General features: G+C 56.8%; 1 protein-coding gene across 2 annotated transcripts in view; it reads left to right on the forward strand.

Moving 5' to 3' along the window:
• IQGAP1 (IQ motif containing GTPase activating protein 1) overlaps positions 1 to 20,256 on the forward strand; it is a 71,422-nt gene extending 51,166 nt beyond the window's left edge. Inside the window, exons 24-38 of one of the 2 annotated variants that reach the window (XM_028502185.2) lie at positions 490 to 645; positions 905 to 1,068; positions 1,451 to 1,675; positions 3,869 to 4,009; positions 4,115 to 4,199; positions 5,210 to 5,442; positions 6,021 to 6,153; positions 7,105 to 7,207; positions 7,911 to 8,046; positions 8,470 to 8,557; positions 10,869 to 11,081; positions 11,703 to 11,869; positions 13,633 to 13,755; positions 15,648 to 15,756; positions 17,947 to 20,256. In XM_028502185.2, the coding sequence (XP_028357986.1) occupies positions 490 to 645; positions 905 to 1,068; positions 1,451 to 1,675; positions 3,869 to 4,009; positions 4,115 to 4,199; positions 5,210 to 5,442; positions 6,021 to 6,153; positions 7,105 to 7,207; positions 7,911 to 8,046; positions 8,470 to 8,557; positions 10,869 to 11,081; positions 11,703 to 11,869; positions 13,633 to 13,755; positions 15,648 to 15,756; positions 17,947 to 18,060 (2,190 nt within the window). In that variant the 3' untranslated portion in view covers positions 18,061 to 20,256. The remainder of the gene's footprint in view (positions 1 to 489; positions 646 to 904; positions 1,069 to 1,450; positions 1,676 to 3,868; positions 4,010 to 4,114; positions 4,200 to 5,209; positions 5,443 to 6,020; positions 6,154 to 7,104; positions 7,208 to 7,910; positions 8,047 to 8,469; positions 8,558 to 10,868; positions 11,082 to 11,702; positions 11,870 to 13,632; positions 13,756 to 15,647; positions 15,757 to 17,946) is intronic. The other variant, XM_036012316.1, reaches the window with a different exon arrangement.
• The last annotated feature ends 235 nt before the right edge of the window (positions 20,257 to 20,491 follow it).

Below are 20,491 nucleotides of genomic sequence, written 5' to 3' on the forward strand. Positions count from 1 at the left end.
AAAAGAGGATAAAAACCATCCCATAATTCCACCACCCCGCCATCATTTTGCATGCTACATTTTAATTTAATGTTAAAGGGTAAAATGTTTTCCACATGACAGTCATAAATATTATTTTTAATGGCAGCATTATAATTCATTAGAAGATACACTATAATGGACATCTTTGGTTTGCAACCATTTAACAGGTTTTCGTTACTACAGATAACATGGCAGTTAATGCCTCGGTGTACGTGTAACTTTCATTGTAGTTAAAGCTTCGCTTTTCAGATAGATTCCCAGGGGCTGGTTTGCGGACTCAGCGGGTGTCATTACGGGTCAGGGTCTTCACGGGGCGGTGGACGCAGGACCGCATCTGAGTGGCGCTTGGGGCAGCGGGCCCCGTGTGCGCGCTGGGACCCGCCAGTGCGGCGGGAGGCCGTCCCGCGGGGCCCGGGGCCCCGTCTCTGAGAGCTTTCTGACGTGTGTGGGGGTGTTTCCCGTGTGCAGGATGTGGTGTCCCACAGTAAGAAACTGACCAAGAAGAACAAGGAGCAGCTGTCGGATATGATGATGCTCAACAAGCAGAAGGGAGGCCTCAAGGCTCTGAGCAAGGAGAAGCGAGAGAAGCTGGAGGCTTACCAGCACCTGTTCTATCTGCTGCAGGCAAGTGGCGCCTGGGAGCGGCGTCCCCGGATCTGGCTCGGTCGCTTGGCGTGGCAGAGCCTTACCTGCAGGCCTCTGTGCAGCCGTCTCTGCTCCCCGCTGAGCAGTGAGCAAAGAGCTGTCCTGTCTCTCTGTCTTCACGTTGCCTCTACTTCCTTACTCAGATGCATTCTAAGCCTTCACCTTAAAAAGCCTTGAATGTTTTTTCCAGCCTTTACGTGATCTAGTAGAAGTGACTTCCCCCTTGGTTTTGTTTCAGACCAACCCCACCTACCTGGCCAAGCTGATTTTCCAGATGCCCCAAAACAAGTCCACCAAGTTCATGGACTCGGTGATCTTCACCCTCTACAACTACGCCTCCAACCAGCGGGAGGAGTACCTGCTGCTGCGGCTCTTCAAGACGGCGCTCCAGGAGGAAATCAAGTAGGGAGGCCCCCAGCGGGAGAGTTGGGCTGCCTTTCCGTCGTCTCGGTTAACGCTGCGACTCGTGCGAAACCCTCGGAAGAAGCTTCCGCTTTTGTTAAATTACTAACATAACATGCTTCTGGGGAGGTGCCGAAATGATGCGTTCGCTAAACTAATTTCAGGGACATTTCCACATTAAAATAGATGGAGCCTGCCGCGGCAGAAAGGTGCTCTGGGTTCAGACGAGGGTCGGCACGTCTTGCAGAGAGAGAACAAGTGCCTCCCTCCCTCCCTCCCGCTGCTCCCGTGTCCGGGGATGGGACGGTTAAGTGGGAGGGATCTCCACGCTCACGCACCCTGCGGTTGGCGTGAACCGAGTTCGCTCCTGATGTTCTCATAGGTCGAAGGTGGACCAGATTCAAGAGATCGTGACGGGGAACCCCACAGTCATCAAGATGGTCGTGAGCTTCAACCGCGGCGCGCGGGGCCAGAACGCCCTGCGGCAGATCCTGGCCCCGGTTGTGAAGGAGATCATGGACGACAAGTCCCTCAACATCAAGACGGACCCCGTGGACATCTACAAGTCCTGGGTCAATCAGATGGAGTCTCAGACAGGAGAGGCCAGGTACGGCACGGCAGCCGCGACCCCCTCTTCTGCCGCGTGTTCATGCAGTTTTCTCTCTTTTGAAAAGCAGTTGACCTTCGATGTACAAACTAATAATCGTTCAAATAGTTTTCCCTTAAGAAACCTCTTGTTCAGGTCGTCGACCTGCTCGCATGTTCACATATGCGGCATGTGTTCACGGAGCTGGAACTTACGACCGTGTGCCAGGCACCGTGTCAGATGCGTGACCCAATAACGCAGCAACGAGCGAGGCGGCTCCCTGCACCCTCTCTGTAGCTCGTTGTTGCACGGGAGCGAGAGCAGAGCTAGAGGTCAAGGGCGTTCTCACGGGGCCTCGTGTAGGGACTGGCTGGAGGAGGCCGGAGGGAGCTGACTTGGACCGTGGGCGGGGAGAGCGTGTCCGAGAAGGTCGAAGGCCACTTCACCAAGACCCGACGGAGAAGGCGGGGCTGCCCTGCCAGGAGCGAGGCCCAGAGCCTTCGCGTCCGAGTGCTGTCCTTGTCTCGTGCAAACAGAGGAGGTGTGGGCTGAGCGGTGCGCTGCCCCGGGGGGCTGGGGGCTGGATGGGCTGAGCTCACAGGATTCGGGAGACCCTCTGCCGGGCTGTGTGGTCTGACCACCGGCCTCAACACACGGAAAGCAAAGGTGCGTCGGTAGAACACGGGTCACGCTGGGCAGATACAGTTCAGAGGGCCAGGCTGTTTCAGGGTTTATCCGGCTCGGGGGAGGATGCAGGGGGTGAAGGACGGATGCGTGAGCAGCCAAGTGAGTCTGCGGGTGTCTCCTTGCTCTGGAGCGGAGTGGGGGAGCTCTCCGGACCAGGGGCCGACTGGGAACTGACAGTCGTTGCCCTCACTGAGCACCTGTGGAGCTCAGCTGCCTGTGTCTCGCAGCAAACCTCTCTGTGGTTGATTTGGGGGCAATTCTTGTGTTCGTCGTCTGTCCATGCGTGCGAATCGGTGATGGGCCTACGGATGGAGGGGTGTCCCTGTCTTCTTGCACCAGTTGCCTAGAGCTCCACAGAGGGATGACCGCGCGCCTCCGGCTCCCTCTAGAGGCTCAGGGGGGAATTCATTCCTTGCCTCTCCAGCTTCGGGTGGCTGGGTGGCCATCGTGGTGGTTGAATCAGTGCAGTCTCTGCCTCCGCTCCCGTGCGTGCCACATCTCGTCTGCTCCCTCTCACTAGGACTCTGGGATTGCACTTAGGCCCCCAGCTCATCCGAGGTCGTCACCACCACTTCTGGCCTCACTGAAAGTCCAGACCCCGCCCCCGCCTTTGACGCTTGGCTTTCTGCTGGCTCCGCCCCATCCCGTGCTAGAGGGGCCCAGGCCCCGCTCCAGCACGCCCGCTGTGCTCTCCCGCCAGTTTCCTCTCTCCCCGTGCCCTGTCTCTGGGTGTCGTGCCAGCTCGTGGGGCTTCAGTGCCTATAACCGTTGCCCCCTCCGCGGTGCCCACAGGGCCTGCAGGGCCAGAGGTTGCCTTTCTGTCTCTCCGCTCTGTCTCCCTGGGCCCCACCCTTCATCCCCGACCGCCCTTCTGTGCGTCACCCCTCACGGCGAGCCCGAGCGTCTGCCCCCGACCTCAGACCTGCTGTCTTTTCACGGCTCTCCCCGGCAACCCGGACGGTCAGTCCGCGCTGCTCCGCGTCCTCCCCGCTCGGCGTCCTCCCCGGGGCCCGCAGGACCCGGCCCTGCCCCCTCTCCCACCCTCGTTTCCACACCTCGCTTTCTTTGCATTTGATCTTTCCGAGGAGACCCTCTGTCCTTGTTCCTCAGCCCAAGTGTTCCTTCCTTCGGGAAGCCTTCCTCGATTCCTCCGGTCTAAGGTGAAGCCCCTTCGGTGGCCCCACAGCTCTGGTGGTCGACCTCCTACCTGGGGCACAAAATGTTTTAAATAAATGCCTGTTCGTGTGTCTCCCCCACCAGGTAGTGAGAGACTCAGGAAGCAGTCCTGTCTCTTACCTTTAATTCCAAGTGCCCGTCGTGGTGCGTGGCACATAGTTCAAGGCACCCAGTTCGCAGTTGAAATCCTGAGGTCAAGGGCCGCCCCGCTGGCCCCGAGGCCAGCGAGCGTGACAAGTTGCCTAATCCCTCTGGTCTTTGTGTCGGTGAAAGACAGGGCCCCCGGGGTCCTGCCTCAGGCGCCCCCGGCGTCCGGTCTGGCGTTACTGAGGGTCCCCTCTGCTTTCCCAGCAAACTGCCCTACGACGTGACCCCCGAGCAGGCGCTGGCCCACGAGGAGGTCAAGACTCGGCTGGACAACTCCATCCGGAACATGCGGGCCGTGACCGACAAGTTCCTCTCGGCCATCATCAGCTCCGTGGACAAAATCCCGTGAGTGCGCCCACGGTGACCCCGCTTAGAGCCCCGAGTCAGGGCCCTCGCGCCCCCTGGCCCCCCCCTCCCCTGGCCCTCCTCACGGGCTTGTCGCTCTCACAGCTACGGGATGCGCTTCATCGCCAAAGTGCTGAAGGACTCCCTGCACGAGAAGTTCCCCGACGCCGGTGAGGACGAGCTGCTGAAGGTGAGCCTCCACGGGCTGGCGCTGCCTAAGCGTAGATGCTGGTGGCAGCTTGCCATGGGTGGTGAGGTTTTGAAAGCCACTGTAAATCGTAAGTGACACCTCCCTGAGTTTCTGAGGAGTCTGAGTGGCCCACACCCAACAAGTCTTCGTGGTGTTTTTTCCGTCTGGAGAGAAATGTCCGAGTCCTGTCTTTGCGCTGGACAGTGCTCCCCCTGCTGGTGGCCGGGTGAATGGGAGCAAGCCCCATGGTTTCTGCTAAGGCTGTTGCTGGTAACTGTCTCACTTGGCTGTGCTCCTCTCTTTCTTTTTTTTTTTTTTCCCCTCTTAATCTGAACGCTTTTTTCTTCTCTCTCCTAGTTCTGTGCTTTCCTACAGTGAGGCCTCGATTCTAGACTTTCTGTTCAGGTGAATTACTTTTTTTTGAACGATACTCGAGGGAGGATGCTGTGACTGTCCTTGAATCTTCTGTGGGAGAGTCGTGTGTTGAGTGACTTTAATTTCAGACGCATGACCTTGGCCACCTCGGGCGTGTGCAGCATGAGGACGCTGGGGGGTGGACAGCACGTGCTAATTAGGCCAAGTTCAAGGGGTGATTGTAACTGTATTTGTTAGCTTCTTAGAACGAAAGCCCGCCCACAGGAAAGCGAACAGTGTCCATGGCGACAGGCGGGTTTGCTGCCGTGGTGCGTGAGCAGAGGGTGCCCTGGCGTGCTCAGGACCAGGCGCCAAGCCTCAGTGCTGCCTCTGAATCTGTGCTTTCCCTGCGGTGGTTTTCGGTTCCGTTCCCGTTTTCTTCCTTTCTGCATCCCAACAAGGGGCGTCTGGCCGTGTGGGCTCAGGCCTTGAGAGACCGTGTGTGCGCATGTCTGCATGTGTGCCTGTGCGGGCAGCGTCCGTGTTTTTACTCACACGGCTGCGTTGTCTGGTTTTCTTCGCTGTCGCAGAGCCATCTGCGGCTTCCTCGGTGGGGTGGCTCTCAACACCCGCCTTTCTTTCTCATCTGCTCCCAGATCATCGGCAACTTGCTCTACTACCGCTACATGAACCCGGCCATCGTGGCCCCCGACGCCTTCGACATCATCGACCTGTCGGCAGGGGGCCAGCTCACCACGGACCAGCGCCGGAACCTGGGCTCCATCGCCAAGATGCTCCAGCACGCGGCTTCCAATAAGATGTTTCTGGGAGATAACGCTCACTTGAGCATCATTAACGAGTACCTTTCCCAGTCCTACCAGAAATTCAGGTGAGGGGAGAGGGGTCGGCGGCTGGAAGGGCCCTGCGGGGGCATTTGTGTCGCCGAGGGCAGAGGCGGGGCTGAGAGCCTCGCCCCGCTCTCCGTGCCCGGGCTGCCGTGGGGTAGGGTCCGTGGGTGCCGTGCTCAGAACCCCGGGGGGTGCTCTGTGGAAGTGTGCTCCTGTGGAGGAGACGGCACCGCACGGGAAGACGGGGTTCTGCCTCAGGCACGTGCCACGTTGCAACCAGGGAGGGGTCGCAGAGCACTCTCGGTAAATCTGTCAATTAGACGTGCAGTTGTGAGTCCCTGGCACCACGTGAGAGACAGAGCTTGTTCTCCTGCCCGCTCTCCGGAGCTGGTGGGCGGGGTCCCGAGGGTGGAGCTGACATGGGGCGGGGGCGGTGCCGGGAGAGAGGACCCCAGAGCGGCGTCCCGAGGGCCTCCAGCACCGCAGACACGCGGCTCTTCTCTTTGGAATCGACGGTCTGCACCGGCCTCTGCCCGGACGCGACGCTGCAGCGGTTTGTGGGACGTCCGCTCGCCGGCCCTCACTCGTGTCCGGCCGTGGCTCTCGTGTTGCTCCCCAGGCGGTTTTTCCAGGCTGCTTGCGATGTCCCGGAGCTGCAGGACAAATTCAACGTGGACGAGTACTCGGACCTCGTGACCCTCACCAAGCCCGTGATCTACATTTCCATCGGCGAAATCATCAACACCCACACGGTCAGCCTCTCCCTTTAATGACTTAATGTCGGGGCGCTGCGCCAAACGGCCTTCCCCGGCTGCGCCCTCCTCTCTCCGGAAGCCAGATTACTCACCGCCCTTGATCTCACTGCCCTCCCATCTGCCTGCTGCTCTTTACTCTTAACAGTATCCACCAGGTTTCTCAAAGTGACCCTGGCCGCCTACAGCAGAGCCTGCCGGGCCAGCTGTTAGAGATGGGGTTGCTCAGCCCCGCGCAGGCCCCTGGGCCAGAGCCCCCACCTGGACGCCAGAACCTCCACGGGGAGCCCCACCCTGGGGCCCCCACGGAGCTTTCACCATCCTTTCCTCGGGGCTGTTGTCCTCACGTGACTAGAGCATCAGCATCTCCCTCCGTGCTGCCTTGGAGGTCTTTTCCCCTGGGCATTCCCTTTTCCCCCAGATACTTTGTACCTCAGTCCTTGCCCCCTTGCTGACGTATACAACAGGACACGAGAAGGCATACGCGGTGTCAGGGAAACGCTAGGTGTTGTCACTTCCGAGGCTGTCACCCGGGCTCATAGCAGCGTAGGGGCCCTGCTCGGCGTGCCCCCGGACCATGGCAGCACCGACGGGCGCCCTGCTCTCGGGGCCGTGGGCGCTGCATGCTGGGAGGGCAGGGCTGCACGTGCTCTGGATGGGTCGTCAGGCGCCCGGGCGGCTTTGGGTGTGGGGATCTGTGGGCTGCCTTGTTCTCTCCCCACGGGGTACTTGTACCCCCAGGGCTGAGAGAGCACCGTCGTTCTCTGTCCACGTGTTGTGAGCCGTCCCACGGAGGCCAGGTGGGGGGGTTTGCGGAGGGCTGGCTTGTCAGCTCTTCGGGGGCTGGAGCGCCACTGCTCTCCGCTCTCCTTCCGCCGGCCAGCGGTGCGGGTGGGCGGGGCTGGAGGGTTGAGCGTGCAGAGGGAACCGACCCCTCCACCTCCGGTGCAGCTCCTGCTAGACCACCAGGACGCCATCGCCCCGGAGCACAACGACCCGATCCACGAGCTGCTGGATGACCTCGGCGAGGTGCCCACCATCGAGTCCCTGATAGGTGCGTTCCGACCTGCCCGCCCCGGGTGTGGGGCCGGGGCGGGTCGTCACGGGTGCTTCTGGGTGTCTGCCCTGCTCGAGCTCAGATGCGTATCAGGGAGAAAGTCCACGTGGCCCTGCCTGTGAGGAACTGATGTCTGGTGGAGGAGATCATTTTTTTTTTAATATTTTATTGAGTAGTTTTAGAGAAGGGGGAGGGAGAATGAGAGGGAAACATCAGTGTGCGAGAGATACACCGATTGGTTCCCTCTCACACACCCCCAGCTGGGGACCTGGCCCACGTCCCACGCGTGTGCCCTAACCAGGAATCGAACCAGAGACCCTTTGGTTCTCAGGCCAGCACTCAATCCACTGAACCACAGCAGCCAGGGGAAGAGGTCATTGTAAATGTGTACAATATACATGTGATCATTTAATTAGAAGTCGTAAGCCCTGTAAAGGAAATGCACAGAGAAGAGAGAATTAAACTGCAGAGTTGAAGTGACCATCAAACGTTCGTGGAGTTGTTTCGTGACGGACCCTCCACCTGTATCGTTTGGCACGTTTTCCTCTGTTGTTCAGAGAGCGCACCCTTGCCCCCGTGCACGCGTCGGCGTGTTCAGGGGTCTCCTTCGACTTCCGCGACCTGCTCCTTGTGCTTGTATCTCCTCCCCCTGGCTCCTGCCTCCACTCCACTCACTCTCTCCACCCCTCCAAAACTTCAGGAGAAGGCGCGGGCAACTTAAATGACCCGAACAAGGAGGCGCTGGCCAAGACGGAAGTGTCTCTCACGCTGACCAACAAGTTCGACGTGCCGGGGGACGAGAACGCGGAGATGGACGCCCGGACCATCTTACTGAAGTGAGCACGGAGGCGGGGGCGGCGGGGGGGGGGGGGGGCGGGGGCTGGAGAAGACCCACGCCGGCGGCCCCTCAGCCTCGGTGATCGGGTCTGCTCGTTCCCTCCTGACACGCGCGGCCACCATGGTCTGGCAAGCCTGTTGCGATGGCGGTCACCCCACGTGTAACGTGTGCCACGGGGCTTACCTGCCTTTTTGCCAACGGGATGCTCAAGCAACAATGACGTTGTGGAAATCCCGGCCCCGGCAGCACCCGCCCGCTCCCTTGCAGCCTCGGGGTTGTGTCGGGGCCGGGGGCCTGGCGCTGGCAGCTGCCTGGCGGGACCTCTGGGGAGTGGCGTCTGTGCCACCGCCGCTGACGTCCATCGAGAGGAAGAAGAACGCCTGGCAATAAATATTTCAGTGTTTCCCCCATTTCCTTTCAGCACAAAACGTTTGATTGTGGATGTCATCCGGTTCCAGCCAGGAGAGACCTTGACTGAAATCCTAGAAACACCAGCCACCAGTGAGCAGGTAAAGTGTGGGGGTGTGGCACGCGCCGTAACGAGGCGTAGAGGTGCTGGGGGGCGGGTGCTCCTGTGCTGGGGGGCAGGGGACGCGGGGGACGGGAGGTGGTGACCTGGGGGCAGACGCGAGGGTGGGGGTGGTTCAGGCTCGTTGAGTGGCACATGCTGTGTGTGTGCTCGCATGTACCTTAATTTAACCCGGGCCAGAATCAGTGTGTCTGCCCAGTGATTTACTGGATTCTATGTTGTTACAACTTTAAGTGCCTTGGTAGATAGAATAAAAGTACAGGATGTGGCTCCTCAACCCAACAAATTCCTGATCTGGTTGGGGAAACGTGGTACATACACCAGAAACAATTAGGAAACCTTTAAAGTTTAACTGTAGCGTTGGCTATAAAAATGCCGAAAGCTCAGGAAAGAGGCCAGTGAGGGGCTCAGCAGCGGGAAGAAATGGGGCTTGAACCCCACTTAGGAAGAAGGGCTGGGCTGCGGCACCGGCGGGGGGCCCGCAGGCAGGGGCACGGGGGAGGGGCGGGGGGGCGCGCCCAGGCCGGGTCCCTGGAGCGGAGGCCTGGGTGCGGGTGAGCGGCTGGCACCGACAGCAGATGACGCAGAGCCTCAGCCCCGGGCACACGCTTGGCACCGGTCGGGGCTCTGTGACCTCCGGGACCGTTTCATGCCGACTGATCCGGTGGTGCCCTCAGAGCAGCTGGGTGGGTGGCGGCACGGCGGTGAGACGCGGATGAGCCACTCTGTGGTCAAGACCCCTGCCTCCGGTTCTCATGAAATGGGAAAAGTAGGTCGCGTGATTTGTTCCCAGATTTTGAACACAGGAATCCTTTCCGTTAAGTGACAGTTACCTTGGAAACCACATATATAATGCAGGCAAAGCAGGAGCTGCTCTGACAGCAGCAAGACTGGGGCCCCGGGACCCCCCCCTCTCTGGGACTCTGTGGCCCCTGTGGGCGTCCCTTCGGGCTGCACAGGGGACTGTTCAAAAACCAAGGTTTTAAACGAATTCTCCGCTGTTGGAAGCTGTGACTGATGACTAAAGAGGCAGATGCGTGTGAGGGACAAGGAAAGAGGAGAGGAGACATAGGCAATACCTGCGACCTGCTTCACCTACAAGGAAGTTACGGGGGGGGGGGGGGCGTCTTTCCCGAGAGCGTGGTGCTGGTTTGGTGCTGCCAGCCACGTTCTCCCACCTGACCCTCGCACCTTCCCTGCGAGGCGAGTGCCCTCGGCCTCATTTGGCAGTGATGAGGCTGGGACCCTGCGAGGCGACTAACCGGCCCCAGGTCCCCTGCTTGTAGCAGGGGAGAACCAGACTGGGACCCGGCCGTCTGGCTCCAGAGTCCACGCTCTCTGCCTCCTGTGGTGCGGAGTTAGTGGCCTTGACACTAGGGGGCGCACAGGCAGCACCGGACAGGGAGATGCCCCCGTGGGGGGGGGGGGGTCCCAGCCACTCCAGCTGGAACATCTCAGCGCAGACAGCTCCGACCATGGCCCTGGAGCTTTATTGAGTGGCAAAGGTTTGGGGTCCCTCAGCACAGGCGATCTTGGAAGTGTTGAAGTGTTGAGAGGGAATGCTACAGAAAAGTGACCACAGGCCTCCCCCAGGTGCCAAACCCGTGCTCAGAGCGAGAGGGAAACGCAGAGATGAGCAAGGCGACCCTGAGAAGGGGCCCTGGTTTGGGGGCGGCGGTGGTCCCCGGTGACGAGTGTGGTGGCGCAGCAGCCCCCCGGCAAAGCGATAACTCGGAACCTGCTGAGCAGATGGAACGTCGGGGCGGGGGGCGGGGAGGCGCACGCCGGCGAACACCTGTCCTGGGTGTGGGCCAGGAAGGACAGGAGAGTCGAGGGCACGCCTTGGCACACTCACGCTGCCGGCACCAGCAGCGTGTTTGGAAGCAGAGGGGCGGCCTGGGTGTGGTTCAGCCTGGACACGGCGGCAAGGGGTCAGCAAGAGTTTCCGGGGTGCCGGTGCTGCCTGGGGGGTTGTAGCACTCATCCAGCTGTGTGGCAAATAAGATTAGGTGGCTTTCATGTGACAGTCGAAAAACGAGGGATTTTATAGCCAGTAGAGCCCAGTCTCCTAGTTGTACCTGAGAAGCCCGGAGGAGCCCTGAGGAGCCAGGTGGTTAAGAGGTCTGCCTCTGCTCCGTGCGGCCCGTCTGTGGGCTGTGGGCGAAGTTGTCTCCCTGTGCCCCGGAATGCACCCCGAGGGCCGTGTCTGGGCAGGCGCGGACAGGCCGCGTGAGCTCCGGCCGCGGACTGGCCTCCCGGGTTCACCAGGAACGTCTGTTTCTTCCGCGCAGGAAACAGAGCACCAGAGGGCCATGCAGAGACGGGCCATCCGTGATGCCAAAACTCCCGACAAGATGAAAAAGTCCAAGTCCGTGAAGGAGGACAGCAACCTCACTCTGCAGGAGAAGAAGGAGAAGATCCAGGCGGGCTTGAAGAAGCTGACGGAGCTCGGGGCCGTGAACCCGAAGAACCGATACCAGGAGCTGATCAACGACATCGCCAGGGTACGGCACTAGGGGGCGCCGGGGGCCCGGCCTCGCGCGCAGCTCTCTCTGAGGCTCGTGGGGGGCGGTGACTGCCCAGAGGACCCCGTGCCTCCAGCCCACGGGCAAATGGTGTCCTTTCCCCTGAAGACTCGGGCCGATTCTGCTAAGGCGAGGACTTGCCCGCCCCGATAGCTGGTTTCAGAGCCTGAATTAATAGCAAGAAGACCGAACTAGAACTTCCCGTGTCTCCGTTTAATTTGTCTTTGACCTCTCTGGAATTTTCCGGGTCCCCTTCATGATTTCTATGTAATAAGTGCACACTAGTGGACCCCTCCAACCCCTGTCATTGTCTCCCTCTTCTGACACCACGTTTAAGAGTTAAACCAGCTTTGCGAGTCAGTTCTAAGAATGTGGAAGGAAGTCTGTAAAAGTAACACAGTTCCCTCCCCGTAGAAGATGCAAATGGGGGGGGAATGGATCTGAATTTCTTTGTTGGTTATTGAACACGAATTCCTGCTGCGTGTTAAGGATGGGTGGTCCCGCGAGGCGAGGTGAAGCGCTCCCGGGTCCTCGTGTTCGTGACCCGAGAAGCCCAGGACGTCCGCCCTTATTTCCCTCCCTTTCACCCTCGCGTCCCAGGACATCCGGAATCAGCGGAGGTACCGGCAGAGGCGGAAGGCCGAGCTGGTGAAGCTGCAGCAGACGTACGCCGCCCTGAACTCCAAGGCCACCTTCTACGGGGAGCAGGTGGACTACTATAAGAGCTACATCAAGACCTGCCTGGACAACCTGGCCAGCAAGGGCAAGTGAGTATCACTGTCGGAGAAGCCGCGTTACGGGGGGGAGCAGCCGCGGCGACGGAGGCAACGTGGAAATTCTTGCTGAAAGCACACTGGACCTCCGTAGTACGTCAGCTCGTCGCTTTGCGTCTGGCCGTTTGTGCAGATTCCCGGTCCGGCGCGTTGTTGCGTGATGCAGAGGCTGCCCGGGGGCGGGGGGGTCTCACGGGTGCTTACTGCTAAGCATTCCTTATTCCAAAATACCGCCCCGGGCCTAGAAATTCAACAGTCGTGATGGAGATGGTCTCGTGGTCCCCAAACCTGGCTGTGCCTCGAAGTCATGTGAGGAACATGAAACAGGCAAAGGCAGTCCCCGAACTTCCCTGGCTGCTGCGGACAGGCTGGCACGGGCCGGGAACCATCGGTCTGCCCGTGTCGCAGGGAGGGAGACAGGGTGGCCAGTGTGGGTGCTCCTTGTGGGCTGGTTTGGGTGTTGCTCCTGACTTTTCAGTGTAGGGACTTTCAACCTCAGAAAAGTTGAATGAGTAGAACAATAAACACCCATATACCCTTTGCCTAAATTCACCCGTTTTTAACCTTTTGCCACAGAATCCACTGCCTCTCCCCCCTCCCTTCTCGGAAATCAGTTCCATCTCGCCCAGCGTGCGGGACTGGCTCCTGTGTCCTTTCGACCCGTCCTCTTCATTCTTAAGAACTGCCTGACTTTGTAGTACCAGGATGCTTCTGGTTCAACTTGTACTTTCCTGCCCCCCCCCCCGCCGCCCCAGGCTTGGAATTAAGCTCTTTTTCCAAACATTCCTGATTCCCTTTCATGGAGACTGGTATTTAGAAACCAAGGTCTGGGCACCCGGTGGGTACATTGCCTTGGAGTCGTCGCTGCTTCTAGGCCTGCTGAGACAGAGCCAGGTTGACACTCCTTTTTAATGCCTGCGTAGTATTCCCTTGGGCAGATGGATAGAACGACTGATTCAATACGCTCTCCATTGATGGGCGTTTCTGTCGTTCCCCGTTATTTATTATAAAAAAATTTGTAATAGCCTCTCGTACAGATGTTATTTTCCCCAACACGGGCATCTTTTAAAAGACAAATTCCCAGAAGTAGAGTTGCTAGCTCAGAAGTCTCGTGCCGTTGTGACTGGGACAGGCATTTCAGCCGCCTTCCGTGGGGACGCTTCCCTTCGCAGTCCTACCTGCGTTTCTGCCCCGTTTCTTGGGACCCGCCCGCAACCCTGGTTTCCAGTTGTCTCTGTTTTTCCTTTGCTTGCTTTTGCTGTCACTTCTCCCCTCACTTGTCCCAATTGCCCCTAACATCTGTTTCTTTTTCCTTGTTCCCTTTCCTCTGTAATTGCTGTGCTGGCTTAAGCTCTCAAAAAGTATTCGTCTGCAATGTTTCTGTTTTTTCCCTATACAGCCAAGGGACTTGCCATGACCCTTCACCCTGGGGTTCAGCAGACACCCCGGGCTGGGGTCCCGGGCCCCCACGCTTCCTGGTGGGGGCTTAGGCTCTGTGAGGGGCGCAGAGAGATTAAGACACTGTCAAATTCATGAGGTGTCCTCAAATGTGATTTGAAGACGAAATCAATATAGTGGATTTCCCCTGGCTTGCAACAAAAGCACCCGAGCAAATCCGAACATTAATTTGCCGCTTTAGAATTGGTGTGTTACCCCTGTGTATGGGAAGTCCATCTTCTGACCTCATATCCTCAGATTGCCGGCAGGACTGGGGGAGGTGGTTATTTATGGAAAGTGACATGACATCACTGTTACAGGGTCTCCAAGAAGCCCAGGGAAATGAAGGGGAAGAAAAGCAAAAAGATTTCTCTGAAATACACGGCAGCAAGGCTACACGAGAAAGGAGTTCTTCTGGAAATCGAGGAACTACAAGTGAATCAGTGAGTATTTACTGTTTGACTTTGTTTTGTACATTTGTTTTTTTAATTCTGCCTTTATCACATCTTTCTCTTACTGCCTTGATTTCTCTCGGCTGGATGATCATTTTTCTATTTTCCTATCTGTTCATACATATTTACGTGCAGAGTTTGACCTGGTCATCGGAGTTCGTGGTCTGTTATCCACAGGAAGTGATTCTCCTTGTTTGCCCCCTGCTGTGCGGATCTTGTTTCCGTTTTTTTTTTCCCTTCACAGCAGGAAGCCGCTTCTGCCGTTTCTTCTGCTTCCAAACAAAGGCGTCTTGGAGACCTGGTGCTCTGCACCTGTTCACCCACACGCAGCCCCCTTCCCCGGCCCCTGGCAGCCGCCCTGCTGGCTGGCTGACTAGCTCATGTCACAGAGCGTGATGTCCGCAGGTCATCCACGCTGTAACGGGGAGCGCCTTTCCCTCCTTTCTGAGGCAGAACGCGGCTCCATTTCATGGATAAACCCACTCTCCCATCGCTGGTCACCTGGGCTGCGTCTACCTCTTGGCTGTTGTGGATGGTGCTGCGGTGAACACGGGCGTGTGCACGCCTCTTCGGGGTCCTGCGTTCAGTTCTTCCGGTGTGCACCCCGGGGCAGCACTGCCGGGTCCTTCAATAGCTCTGTTTCCAACTCTTTGAGAAACTGACTTACTGTTTTCCACATTAGTGGGGAATTTTTTAAAAATTTTATGTGTGTTGCCAAAATATTTTCCAGCAGTGTCTAAAGTGTGTACGACAGTGCCTCCTTAGCTCACTCCTTTCTTTCCATCGTTGAATAACAAGTTTTGATGTTTTTAAGTTCAGCATTTTTAAAAAGGTATCATATTTTTAAATTTTGCATTTCTGTGAATTCTGGTTGGTGTGTGTGTGTGTGTGTGTGTAAATGTGGCTCATTGTCTGATTTTTCTCTGGCCATTGTTTCAGTTGGGGATCATGGTCTTTTGGGGTTTTTGTTTCTTTTGGGGGGTTGAGCACTTGATGCATTCTTCAAATTAGTTTCGTAATATTTACTATCTTATTTTGTAATCATTTCCTACTGCTATTCAAGTGCGCACCATTATTTGCCTCTTTTACCTCTTTTTAATTTGCTGCTGCGGACTTAGAAACCAAGTGACAAGTGAAGCCAGTTGAAACGGAATTACTCATTACATAAAACAGCTGTCTCTAGGGGACACCGTCGGGGGGTCTCCTGCGGGGTGGAATGCGCGCAGTTGGCACACGGGTTCGTGACGCCGGGCCTCTCGGTGCCGCTGCTGTGCCTTCCACGGTTCCCAGCTCAGCTCAGCTCAGAGCAGATAAGGTTGCTCCGCAGGTGAGTTCTGGGAATCTGAGTGACACGCTGTGATCGCCTGGAAAACGGCACTTTCCCACCTTCTCCCGGTGCCGTAAGATCTACGGCCGTGTGCCCGGTTGGGGATGAGTGGTGTCTCCAGTGTGTTCAGCACGGGCGATGTGTCTGGGGTGGCGCGCAGTGTGTTTACAGCTGCAGCCGCTCTTTCCAGCAAACCTCTTCCCTGGGTTCGTTTTGTTACCGCCCCCTCTCGTCGATTCACTCACTCCTTCCGGTCTTCACGCTGCGTGCGTTCTGACACCTCCCCCCCTTGCGCCCCCTCCTTCCAGCCCAGTGTGCTCCTGATTCTCCTCTTCCCCAGGACTCGGCGGCGGCCGCGTGGAGCCAGGAGAGGCCTCTGATGGCATCCCTGCCAAGGCCGCCGGTGGCGTTCCTCAGGGTCCCTCTGCCTGGGGGAAGGAGCGCTCGGGGGTGGGGGGAGTTGGGGGGTACTGTTCATCTCCTTTTTGCCTTCACAGGATGCTTTTATATGAGACCTTGAAAAAACTCACACCCTTCTGATGTCCTGTTTCGACAGGTTTAAGAACGTTATCTTTGAAATCAGTCCAACAGAAGAAGTTGGAGACTTTGAAGTGAAAGCCAAGTTCATGGGCGTTCAGATGGAGACGTTTATGCTGCATTATCAGGTGGGTCAGCGCCAGGTGGAACCGGAAGCCCCGTGTCTGGGGTGGCCGTGCCCTTGTCCAGGTCGGAGAACAGACAGGAAGGGGACCCACCTGGGGAGAGCTGTCCGTGTGCAGTGAGCGGGGGGTGGGCGCCACACTGCGGAGAAAGGGGCGTGCTCGCTTTCTGGGCGTCTGGTTCGGCCTGTGTGCTCCGAGACGTGGGAACCCTCCGAGAGCAGGGGCCCGAAGCTCCTGCTTAGTGTTGCCGCTGAACTGGGCTTATGCCTGGACTCAACCAAAGGCTCGAGTACAAGTCCTGACAGCGTGAAATTATGAGCCCGCTGAGTAGCTCGACATCCTTTTTTTTTTTTAACTGTTTTTTTGTGTGTGTGTTTTTAAGATTTTATGTATTTATTTTTAGAGAGGGAAGGGGAGAGAGAGAGGGAGAGGGAGAGAGGGAGAGAAACATCAATGTGCGGTTGCTGGGGGTTATGGCCTGCAACCCAGGCATGTGCCCTGGCTGGGAATTGAACCTGGGACACTTTGGTTCCCAGCCCGCACTCAATCCACTGAGCTACGCCAGCCAGGGCCTCGACATCCTTTTTTTGAGTTTTGATTCGGTGTAGGTGCTCAGGACCATCGCTGACAGGTGTGCATCAACTGCATCTTTGTAAACCGAATCCCATTGTAGATGCAGATGGAGTGCTGCGGTGAATCTCTGTACAATGCAACCGTTCCTAGTTTTTATTCTGCAGTATCTCTGCGTGGCACCCACCAAAACACGCCAGGGCACTGAGAGGGGCCCGGGGAGCGGGCCGCTGTGCGCGGAGCCTTCAGAGTCGCTGCCCGTGCGTCCCTCGTGCCACTGGCCCTGTTGGGCCGCCTTCCGGCTCGTGCACTTGTGCTTTCACACAGGCTGCTGTGCTCCAGCCGGGAGCCGTCCCTCCCCTCCCTCCCCTCCCTTCCCTCCCTCCCCTCCCGCCTCTCCTTCCCCCGTTTACTGTGGTGCCGCCCCTAGGGCCTGGGGCCCGCTGAGCCGCAGTGCGTTTCCCGTTTGCCCCGCAGCCTGCAGGGGCGCCTCTGGTCCTGTAGGCGCGGACTCGGTTTCCTCTCACCCCCGCGCTGGGGCTCCTTGCGAACACACGGTGCCGCTTCCTTTCCTCCTCAGTGATTCGCAGACCCTCAGAGCATGGGAGCGGAGCACGTGTGAGATGGTTGTGCGACGCCACGGCTAACTCGGGCACTTGCACAAAGAGGTCCCGCTATCCCCCCAGGTTCCCCAGACTCTTACGGGCTGACCAGTCCACCTCAGGTCGTGTGTCCCCTGGGGACAAATTCCTGCACAGGGGGACAACTGCAGGTACGGGGTGCAGGTGATGTGGCCGGGGCCTGGCCTTGAGGAGCTGCTAGGGTTCCCCTTAAAAGAGGAACTGGTTGAACTTCTGGGGCCCTTTCAAGCCCGTGACCCTTGCTCTCTCGTCACCGCTCTTCGGAAGTGAAGGGCAGAGGCCACGCCGGTTTCCCCGAGCGTGGCTGGACGGCGGAGGGTGGGGGGGGAGCGGCGGCCGCGTAGGCAGGTCCCGAGTCAGCCCCCACTGGGAGCTGTGGGTCACGTCGGTCACAGTCCCTGGGCCTCGTCTTTAGACTTGAGGTAACCGCCCGTCAGGGGCTTTTTGTCAGACTCGAAAGGACACCACGTGGCATGCTCTCGCGACGTCGAGCACGTGGCAGACACCGAGTGCACATTCCGCCCCCACTTTTCCCCTCGCCTTCAGAACAGAGAAGCTTTTTCCTATGAAACAGCCCCCGGCCGGCCGTGCCTTGTTCCCAGGGACCGCGGGTTTCTTCGGGGACCGGGCCGCCCTCCCCTTCTCCAGCCCGAGCCGCCACGCAGACAAACCAGAGACACGTGCTTGTGAAACAGAAATCGCGGCGGCGTGTGATGACTGAGCGCGCTGCTTTCTCTTGGCACGTTTTGTGTGTTTTGCTATGAGCCACACGACTGAACTCCGAGCGTGCTGGAAAGTTCAGTTGACAACGTGCACTGGGCTGGTGCACTGGGCGGCGGCTCCGTGCCGGGAGCTGCCCTCTCAGCCCGCGTCCCCCCAGGCCCCGGAGGAGCGCCCCGTGCCCTCCGGACCCCGTCCCCGCGTGTCTGTTCTTCTCTCGTCCCCCGGACCTGATTAACCGCCACAGCGTTTCTCCCAACAGGACCTGCTGCAGCTGCAGTACGAAGGCGTCGCGGTCATGAAACTGTTCGACAGAGCTAAAGTCAACGTCAACCTCCTGATCTTCCTCCTCAACAAGAAGTTCTACGGGAAGTGAGGAGCCGCCGCCGCCGCCTCGCGCCTGCTTCCCCAGGCCCCTCCACCTGGTGGGCGCCAAGGCCCCCCGCCCCCGTGCCTCACCCCGACACACTCCAGGTTCCCCTTCCTGACTCCTCCCTCTGGCTGGACAGTCATCGCCCCCTTTTCACAGTGAAATTGTTTTTCAGGCTTAGTGTGACTCTCCTTGTTCCTTTGTTTTCCCCTTCCACTTAGGAAAGAAGGGGAACTTGACTCGAATCTCTGCGCTGTTTTGATCTCAGAGGCTGCATTACTGTGCTGTAGGCCGTGGTGCTTGTCTCCGTCAGCAGTGGTGACGGTGGGGTTCGGTCTTGTTGATTGGAAGGGGAAGCGACCGGCACCGACAACATATGTATATATATATATAAGACACAAACAAAAGGTCGGGTCATTTGCCCGTTAGGTTGTCATTCAAAGGCGGAGTTCCTTTACGTTTTTCGTCTCAGCAGCCAAAGGGGAGGGTGAGGGGTTACTGGTCCTCCCCGCTCCGCTTCCCTTGATGGGCAGGAGCCCCTAGGAGCCACTGTTCTGGGTTTAAAGGACGCTTTCTGAGTTCCACAAAAGGGGATGATGTTCTCCAGCTTCGCCCTTAGATTTTGACAATTCCGTGGATGGTAGGGTCCCGTTGATAAAATTCAGCCATTTGGGTAAACCGAGGCCGCCCGAGGCACCCCCCTGCTGGTGGTGGTGCACGAGGCCAACCGGGTTCAGGAAGCTGCTCCCCCCCCCCCCCCGCCCCCCCATCCCTGGGGCAAAGGGCTGGGCCGGCCTGGCACAGGATGTAATGTTTTCAGAACTGGTGTATCTTACGAGTGCCTTATTAAAGTGTAGATTTATTTCTTAAAGTGTGGGTGATAGGAATTTTAAAGATTTATATAATGCTTCAAAGTCTTTACAATACTTTGTAAGAAAAGGTTTTTAAAAATTGGCTTATCTGTATATCTGAAATCTTAATACTTTCTTATAGCTAAAACACTAGGATTTATCTGCAGGGTTGCAGAGAAATAATCCTGTCTTATATATACTGAAAAAAATAAAAAAAAATACTCAGCCAACTGATGTTACACTTGATACGCAAATCTATTTTTTACAATTTCCTTCTCTTTTTCACTGCCCATACTCTGCTTTTTTTTTTTTTTTTGTGAACTCCAGGTTTCTGAGTTTAGTAAAAAACAATTCAATTCTAAACATCACATTTTTATTCTTAGACAAAAAGTCATACACTTTTTTTAAAATTTGTTTATCCAGGAAAATGTATTAAATCATGCCGCTGAGCCTCCAATGTCTCTGATGTTTTGGTTCAGTATTCTCTTATCATAAAACATAAAACTGCGCAAAGAAAACTAACAATTAAAAATTTACCCATGTATATTTAAAGTCAATAAACTGTTTTGTTAATAACGAATCATGTGACGTGTCCCTCTTGCAGATGTAAGGACTGGAGACATGTTTTTCACAGTAGGCTGTCACCACGGACCGTGGTCGGGGCCGTGGGTGCAGAGGCCGCTGTGGGACTCTTTACACCCTCGGGCAGCCCGCGGGCAGGCGAGGAGGCGGGGCGGCGAGGCGGCAAGCGCCGTGGAAGGCGTCTCCACTCCCTGACCTTGCCCCCTGTCGTGTTTTTCAGACAATTTTTTTAGTAAATAGTTTCCTCAGATTAAAAGAAGATGCTCTTACAGGTGGCATCGTCTCAAAACCTGGGACCAACCAAAGTGTCAATCCGTTTACATTCACAGAGGACACCCTTCCCAGGCTTGTTGGGCCCCGGAGGGCACACCCACGACAGACACTGAGCCAAGATTACGACGCCTTTCATATTACATGTCTTCGCGATTATGTGTAACCTTTGCCATTCCCTTGTCCCAACTTTTAATGCAAAAGAGCACAAAATGCACTTCAGGAATTTGGATGGTCACTATATATGGAGTTGCGGTGTCGGTGCCATTGAGAAAAGCCCGATGAACCCAAGTGCATTGCAAGCGTGTAGGCTTTATTTTTATTTATTAGCTGTAGCATTCGCTGTCTGGTCTCTCCCTCCTTTGACCTTCTCCAACAGCCATCATGACATTGACCGTGAATTTACGCCTTCCAAGAATCTGGACTGCCCGTCAGATCGCGGCAGCACACAATTGCCTTTGTATCTCTTTGTATGAAATAAAAAGGTCATTTGTCCGTGTTTGTGTTTATTTTTCTCAGTTTCATTGTTTGCAGTTCCTGCTAAACATTGTTGATTCGAGTGAGACTTAACAATTGAAAACAACCCTTTATAGTTTTTTGAAGGAGCAAACACAGCTCCCAAATCACTGAATCACCTCAGAGAGATTTAGAACCGTGTGAGTAGCCTTTTTAAATGTAATGCGCTTTCAGTAACCTCGACATAAAAAGAAATAGGGGGTGTGGAGAACAAACAA

This window comes from Phyllostomus discolor, chromosome 12 (genome assembly GCF_004126475.2).
Source record: "Phyllostomus discolor isolate MPI-MPIP mPhyDis1 chromosome 12, mPhyDis1.pri.v3, whole genome shotgun sequence".
NCBI classification, from domain to species: Eukaryota; Metazoa; Chordata; class Mammalia; order Chiroptera; family Phyllostomidae; genus Phyllostomus; species Phyllostomus discolor.